The sequence below is a fragment of the Charadrius vociferus genome, unplaced genomic scaffold (genome assembly GCF_000708025.1).
Source record: "Charadrius vociferus isolate BGI_N301 unplaced genomic scaffold, ASM70802v2 scaffold67, whole genome shotgun sequence".
Taxonomy (NCBI): Eukaryota; Metazoa; Chordata; class Aves; order Charadriiformes; family Charadriidae; genus Charadrius; species Charadrius vociferus.
In genome coordinates, this window is record NW_009649485.1 from 2,310,849 (window position 1) to 2,319,446 (window position 8,598).

The window sequence follows — 8,598 nt, forward strand, 5'->3', positions numbered from 1 at the left end:
GAACCGGCCGTCCGCGCCCTGACGTCAGCCCTGACGCCTCGTCTCGCTCACCCGCCCGTACACGGGAGGCAAATCCACTTACGTCCCCGTCCTGCGGGGAAAGGCGCCCCAGCAGCGCCCCTCGGGCTGCGGGGAGGAGCCGAGCCCCAGCCCCCGCGCTGCCCTCACCCAGGAGGGGAGGTGTCCTTCGCCCCGCACTGCGTACCGCTTGGCGTCACATCACACACCGTCAGCTGCGCCTCTGAACCACAGCAGCAAGGCAAAACTGGGGCAGAGAACAGAACCACCAGGGAGGTTATCCCCTCACAGCACAGCGCAGAACGCCGAGGCGGGCAGAACAAGTAAGTACGTATAACATGACGTTTATTTGATAGCCTGGACATGCTCCGGGCTGAGGCGTCACACCGACGGCACGAGTTATGAGCCTGACGACACACACACACGTCTAAGCACAGCTGCACACTCAAAGCACGAGTCAGTGCGGAGCCCGCACACCGCTTCGTTCTCAAGGACAAACTACGAGCCACAGGAGCTCCCCAGCCCCAACCCCACCGGCAATTTAACAGCCTGTACGGCAAACAGGACGTGTGCCTTGTGCCGGAGCCCATGGCGAGACGTGCGCCTTGTGCCGTCGGCCACTGCTGACAAACAATTACTCTGCAATTTGTTGGCTCAGATGCAGCCAAAGAGAGCATTCAGCTTACAAAGGCTTAGCGCTCCGAGCCAGAGGGAATATTTAGTGCAGCGGGTTCAAGCAGCAGCCACAGTTCACACAGCACAGTTCCACACTCTATTTTTGTGCGTTTATTCCATTCCAGCAGAGATCAGCACTGCCTTAAAAACTGCTCTATCAACGTCATTATGTGGGTCTTGCTCCAGGCTGGTAGCTACTCCTTTGAACATGAATGCAATTACTGTCTCGATATTCTTTCAGTTTATTCTTTTTTTATGCCTTCTGTCATTATCATTCTGTCCCTGATCTGTCTTTACGCTTCTGTTTTGTGTCTTTTATATTACAGATCCACATAGTGACAGAAGGGATCAACCATTGGTACTATCAAACTCCCAGCCTGTCAGGCCATCAAATCGAGTTGGGTTTTCTTCCCCCTTAATCTGGTTTGGTTATCTCAAGCATTTAGTTTAGCAAATCTACAGCACAACTGGATTCCTCTCCCACGCACTGTTCTCCTGGAAGAAAAACTGTTATTGTACTGAACAAAAAAAAAAAAGAAATATAAAAAATGTACCATCTAGCAAAAGCATGGTTGGCACGGGGCTGTTCACAACAGAGCTTTAACTCTGAACGCCTTTTTGGCAAGCTCATTTGGCTGCTCCCGTCGTTTTGTTGGTATCGTGTCCCCCTTTGCCCTGCTCATACTACGGTCTGGTGACCAACGCTCCTGAAGCGCAGTAAAGACATCCTAACAGACTGCCTGCCCATTTATTCGGCTCCAGGGACTCGGTTAGTGGCTCAGCACCAGGCGACAAAGCCTTTATCCTTCACATATGAAGCTTTTCCACAGGTGAAGTACATTACCCTGATGCCGTACTGCCAGACCATAAACCTCTTAGCACATCCAACACGAAAAGAACCTATTTTTTCCATTCTTGGTGGCCAGTGGGTTCGGGGAAGAAGCTCTGGGAACAGCGTTGTCTTTTACAGCAATACAGACAGTGCGTGGATAAAAGCACGTCACCTTCTCTAAACCCGAGAACAGAAAACACTCAAGGGGCAGCAGCAAAAACTAAAACCAACTTTGGACTGGTGCTTGCAACTCAGAGCACACAAATTATTACGGGTCATAAACATATTTGTTTGCTGCTTGATTACAAAGCAGAGAAAGCTGCGCTGTTAACAGGGAGAGAGAAGAATGTGTACGTAGTGTTAGTTGTCTGCTATCAATACTTGAGGTTTTGATTTATTCTTTTTTTAATTTTTTTTTTTTTTTAAGATTCGAATTTCACAGCTATGCTTCCCACTTGTACAAGGCTTTTTTTGTTTAATCATATACATCAAGTAAGACAAAGCTTGCCTCTATAATTTAGAGCTTCGACTGTTCTGGAGTGGATTATTTACAATAGACAGAGCTGAATACTAACAGCGCCTAGAAACTCTAACTAGTCCCAGACATGGTTACTTGGTTCCTTAGAGAGCCCTTCTACTCCGTGGCTGCAGATGTCTGATTTAAAACTGCACTCATTCAGACCTGTTTAACAGTGTTAGTCTGAACAGGCTCTGCCGTAATCTGCCTCTTGGCGCAGGACACACCAGCTAAGAGCAGTAGGGGATGCAGAGCTCCAAATCCCTACGTGGACGGCTGTTTATGATCCCATTCTTCAGCTACAAATAGGGGAACAACATGATCCTTTGAGCTAGAACGGAACAAGACGTCGGGCTGCAAATAAGTTTTACTAAAAATATTTGAACAAGGTATTGCAAAGTTGGAAGTATTTACAATAGTTGCTGAAATATCCAGCATTTAAGCAATTCGCCCAGACACGGTTACAAACCACAAAAAGGGTAACAGCTTTTAGACATACTGCACGTGCTACCTGAAGAACCAAATCAGCTTCGAAGTCACTTGTAAGATCTGCCATCAAGGCACCTCTGAACAGGTTCTGGGCTGTTCTGGTAAACTAGCCAGGCATAATTGAATAATTTGCTTCTGGACTCAGCTCAGCGAAAATCAACATGAGAAAGATGTGTACACTTACAGTCAGGATACAGCAGACAGAATGGCAGTAACATCAGTCAGTTCTCCCTCAGGACCGAAGGAGTCACTGGGTTTGCGGTTCTGTCTGTAAGAGGCACCGCTGCCCAGACCGTTTGACAAAGTCAAAGGACTGCAGACAGCTGCTGAAGGTGTCGAGACAAGTTAACCTAGGTTTGATCTTTTTTCAGCACTGAAGCGCAAGTCATCCCAGTGGATACACCCAAATGACGGTTTTCCTTCTGCAGCACACACTGTGACTGCATCAGTTCACTCTTACCCCAAAGGGACTTCCAGAGCTAAGAGTGACTGCTTCCAGAATCCACGAACCTGTTGCTTTTAGATGGATTATACAATAAGCAGGCCATGCTGCTGCAACGTTACAATCCTAAAAGCGTTTTTGCTTCTTCACTCTGTGCCATGAGGGTTTCACTGGCATACTTCTGAAGAAGTTCCATCTTCTTTCTCCGTACAAGAGCTTCCTCGATCTGCAAATATAAAAACAGGATGCCGTTCAGCTTAACTGAGGCGCTGAAACCTAGCGTGCTTAGCTATTAAGACAGGAGGAAGAAAAACACAGGAAACAGACAGTGAAAGTGAAGGTGTGTATTAGTGTAAAAGCAGCTGAATTAAGATGAGTCAGGAGCACCTTTTTTAATACTCAGCTGAAGCTCGTGGAAGTCAAAAGAAGCAGTAAAATAGATGCCTCCGTTTCAGACCTACGCGCCCACCCTTTTTAATTAGGACGTTAACTGCCATTTTATTTCTCTCTCAGTAGTCACTTGGATTTTGTTTCAGACAGTTGTCTCGGATACAGCTTTAACAAATCCACAACATGTGGAGTTAAGCCACACTAGTCCACACCCCTGAAATCACAGTTTAGCAAGTGTGCCTTTCACATTAGCAACAGCTACGAACTTCTGACCTAAATTTTGTCTAGAAGTGCCAGCAATACATGATTTTTTAACAAGCAGGTACTTTAAAGATGTACTAACAGCAACCTGCAAGACTTGTTTTAACCTCAGGAATGATTTCATATTTGTCCAAACTGCACACAGGCACACAGCATCTCTCAAAAAATAAGTGTTCTGAACCGTAGCTTTTTGTAGTTTAGAACCTAAAAGGCATAATCCCATAGGAATAAGGTATGGAGTGATTTGCCACTAAAAAAGATAAAAGATTACCCTGACTGCTGTCTAATTAGAAAAGATTGCTATGTAAATCAGGGATTATGTGTTAGAAAAATAGTTTTGACTCTCAGTTATGCTCTCTTCATTAAGAGAATACCATCAGCCAGAGAGCAATGTTTTTAATCATTATTTCTCTCCTGTGGTTTTGACAAGCCATTACACGCGTATTTTGTTAAATGTGCAGGATTATGACTCCACAGGAGAATACAGGTTGTTATCTGACAAGATGGCAACAGGGGACAAACTGTGACGTGCTGTGTGATGTAAAGGCACAGCTACCAAAAGATACATCAACTCCAGAACCCTTCTTGCCTGAGTTATATTCCAAATAACTTGTCATTGTTGAGGTAATACATACCCTACAGCAGTTTCAAAATATAACAGTCAATTCAAGGTCATGCCACTAACATATTTTGAAAAACTTATGAGAGCAAATCCTGCAATTCAGAAATCATCCCATTAAATTAAAAAAAAGAAGTTATACCATCAGCAGAAAAGCACAGTAAAGATCTATTAGGCAATCAGGGCCATGGTGTTCATAACACCACAACGCTTTCCGATTTATGCAATACTTATGAGGGTTTTGGAAATTCTCAGGTGAAAAGGGTTATAACAATGGTACCGTAATTCTGGCCAGTTCCACAGCATTTGCAAGAGGATTAAACAGCTGCAGAGTCAAATCACAGAAGTAACAAATCGAGGACACTTCTACTGATGACCTGCCATAAGTTAAGGCCTCTGTCTTGCAAAAGCCAAGTTGCAACTCTGCAACTTAATTTTGTTTGTGTCTTACCTCCTGTTGAGTTGGCACTGGAACATGTGCAATAAATTTCTGTTGGCCGTCTTCACCATCTTTTTCCTTGCCACCTTCCTCATCAGACTAAAAAAAAAAATAAAATAAAATTAAGCCACATCAAGTTTGCTTTCTTAAGAGGTTATCAAAAAGCCCTTTTTTTACTTGCTTTGCCAGAAGGAACCAGATAGAGCATGATCAACACTACAAACACAAGCAAGTGGATAGGACCAAACCACTGAGGAATAAGACAAGCATCACGTTCAGATCCTGGTCCTTAACATTCCTAGGATTATTGCTTTCCTTCTCCATACAGCTTTTCCTCTGCTGTGGCATGGGCATGAACATAAAGCTATATTCTCTCCTCTTCCATATCTCTCTGGCTGCCACAGCAAAGCTATAAACAAAATTGGAGCCAGCTAACCAAGAAGGAAGCAAGTGCTTTAAAAATATATGCACCACTTCCCTGTATAGCTCTGTACTGCTTCGTTCTCACACCTGAGAGCTGGGCTTATGAGTCACGACATAATACGAATAAATCAGGGTACGGAAGGAACCACCAGTTTTACCTTATGGACTACCTCCTTTGTATTCTTGTGATAAACCCACTCAGTTACGCACTGCGAAATAAGAACTAGCTTCCAGTACCCCTTTTACGGATCTTGGAGAGCAACGGCCATGTCCCTCACTTCTCTTTCTGGCACTGGGAGCAGGGAGAATAAAGAAACAAGAGCCACGTCACAGCAGCGACTGCAGCATCAGCAAAGCCTTGCTGTATCAGGATTCAACTATAAACAAGACCCTGGCAACCCCTGGTTTTGCTACGCATTGACAGTGTGAAGTTACACTTGTACACAAAACTACTTGTGCTGTTACGGATGTCAACTGTACTTAAAAGCAAGACTGATCAGTGCTAACACCACACTCCCTTACAAATACCAGCACTCCAGGCAGCAACAGTTAAATCGCAACAAGTTCTCAGCTGTCAGTTGTTTCTCACTCAAGTAAAAAGTCTTCCCTAGCGGCCAGCTTTCATCGCTCTCTAAACCTGGACCAAGCGTATCATCTGCTACTCATTTTTACTAAACAGGGAGAACTGGATAGTTAGTTAGGCAGAGAGAAGGGCAGAACACAGCAGCAGACAGGTTCTCAGCAAAATAACCACATCCAAGAAGGCAGTGTAGAAGACACGCGAGATGTGACATCACTTTAGCCATCACATACCTCATCATCATTGACAGCATAGATATTTACTTCCTCTTCTTCCTCCTCCTCCCCTCTTGCAAGTCGTGCTTCTCTCTCCATTTTCCATTTTTCCACGGCTTCTGCTATAACTGGTTAGCAAAGGAAAATGGCAAGTGTATCTGAGAGCATGTCAAAGCAGCATGGTGCAATTTCCAAAGCTTTTCCAGCAGACAAACTTCCGGCTTAAAGCCTCTACATCGGTAGCACTGTAGAACCTTGGTGTAGTATCTAATAAAATATATTAATATAGTCTGAGCAAACCCCAATGCATTGTTAAAGTGTGGTACTTGCTAATGCCTTAATTTGGGTACATTTTAGACTCTAAACATCATGAATAACTATCAACCTACTCTCTGAACTGAGTAATAGAGGGCCCCACGACCAGGCTACAAAGCTCTTACAGCTCTGTAGCATGTCAACACCTATAGGAATGTTGATCACCGTGTAGTTAATTAAACATTACACTCCTTACAGTGACCACCCATGTTAAGTCTCTTTCTTTTCATCTAGTAGTGTATTTCTCTTATTTTGTAGCACGACTCCAACTCTGTAACTCACGGGTAGGCTGCTGGATCTCCGCTATGCAGCAGAGTGCTAGTACGAGTGCTAAAACAAACTTTAAGAAGTTTAATCAGTGCTATCGCCAGTGTATAAAAACCCTAGGGAGGTGCAAGATTAACGCAATTCGGCAGTACAAACCTACAACAATAGAAGTCAGCAGTCATTCCCCCTGGCTCTCAAAGATAAAACATTCAAACGCTCTCCCTGAGAAAGCAAGGTTTAACTAGTGGCACATGGCTGCATTTTTGTGTGGTTTTATAACAGAAAAGGTATCCCACACTAAGAAGGTTTTTTTTCAATATTTTGTTTCACAAAATTTTAAGTCTTCTGATAACATGGTAAAAACCACAAGAGCTCAGACAACACGTGACCCTAAGAGAATCTATAGTGCATCAATAGTACATTAACGGTACAGCTATTGCTTCTGTTAGCACCTCTAGCCTTATTATTTCTAGCGGCACAATCACCGAAGATGGTAATTTTCTTAAATAACCCCACGAATCGAGGTGAGCCACCTCTCCTGCCTGCAATTAGCAAGATGAACACCGAGCGGGAGGCTGTTCTGGGGGCGCTGCACCACACAACTGCCCTTCTTACGCTATCAGCTGTCGGCCGGCCAGCTACCCTGTGCTCGGTTTAAGGCTCCAGGCTACGCTGCAGCACACAGATAAGTGAAAAAGTTCCTTTATTCTCCTCTTCCTCCCTGCCCTGTAACCTAACCGACACGGCATGATCTCTAACGCACAGTACTATGAAGATCTCATACGTGGAAAAGGGATAAATATAAGCAGTGGGTGACCACACCAAGAGATAATAAGTACTGAAAACAGTTACAAGCTTAACGACTTATCATTTAAAAAAATTACTTCCTGCAGTTTTGTTCAAAGTTTTTCTCTCTAATTGCCAAGAGACAATTGTATACAAAAAGACGCAGCATTCAAGCAAAATCCAATTGTTTTATCTGCTGTGCTCTGTGGAAGAGCCCCCCAGGGGCTTCTACACCAGGACCTTTTCCGACAGAGCGCTGAGGATCCGCCTGCAGTGGAAGCCCCAGAAGAAGAGATGATAAAACAAATGTACAAAGCAAACAGCAAAAAACTGGCAGGATCGGACAACGCTCACCAGAAGGACTGAAAGAATTATTATTTAGAAAACAGCTAAGCTCTTAAAGGTGGTGGGTGGCCTCTTGCTTAAAGCTACACAAATTCCAGAAGATGGCACACGGTGCTGAATTTTACAGAGGGTTTCAGGAATTTAGAGGCATAATCCTGATGTCTTTACCGGGCAAGTCAGTAGAACTGAACTAGAGAACTAAGTGAGCAAGTACGTGGATAAATATTATCTATTGAGAAAGTATGGGTTTCAAAAGGAAAAAAAAATATTCACAAATGTGTTGAAGTTCTGAGACAGACAACACATGGACAAATTAACATAGGCCACCTAGACTTCAGGGCTTCCAGCAGGTCCCCTCTAATCACAGCTATGTTTATGGATAAATAATCAGGTGAGACAGAAAACAGATGGTACAGTCAGTTTTCACAAAGGAGGGGGATAACTGCTTGAGTTCCACAGATCTCTCTGCCCCAACCTACTTTTACATTCTTAAGCATGAAAAAGGGGGGTGGGGTGGGGGGGTGGAAGGGAGATGTAGCAAATCACTTGCTGACAATATTAAATCTTTAACAGTAGTAAAGATGAAAGCGAACTCTAAAGCACACCCCTGCTCCCTAAAATGCCTTACACACTAGTGATTTGGACACCTACGTGACAGATGATATCTGACAGCTAAGCACAAGATAACACCCGCGGGGCCAGGGGGAGGGTAGGTAACTTCAGAGTCCATCATCACCCCTTCTCGGACTGATTTATGCAGGTTTTGAATCTCACATACCTTTCTTTTCATGTTCTTGTTCAAGTGGCTCCAGAATACCATCATCTTCATCCCTGTACCCATAGTATTCCGCATCGATGGACTTCATAAGCTCAGCTCGAGTTTTCCGAGGCGGTGGGAGGGCTGCAAGAGCACACACCTATCACTCATCCAGACCCACCTCGATGGCTTGCTGTGCATTCCCAGTGCCCACCAGCCTCACAGCAG

At 44.3% G+C, this 8,598-nt stretch overlaps 1 protein-coding gene across 1 annotated transcript in view; it reads right to left on the minus strand.

The window, feature by feature from the left end:
• Positions 1–2,999: 2,999 nt before the first annotated feature.
• Positions 3,000–8,598, minus strand: part of ISY1 (ISY1 splicing factor homolog (S. cerevisiae)) — a 14,201-nt gene continuing 8,602 nt past the window's right edge. The window contains exons 7-10 of the mRNA XM_009889957.1: positions 8,392–8,514; positions 5,919–6,028; positions 4,695–4,781; positions 3,000–3,199 (exon numbers count right to left, since the gene is read on the minus strand). Of these exons, the coding sequence (XP_009888259.1) occupies positions 3,092–3,199; positions 4,695–4,781; positions 5,919–6,028; positions 8,392–8,514 (428 nt within the window). The 3' untranslated portion in view covers positions 3,000–3,091. The remainder of the gene's footprint in view (positions 3,200–4,694; positions 4,782–5,918; positions 6,029–8,391; positions 8,515–8,598) is intronic.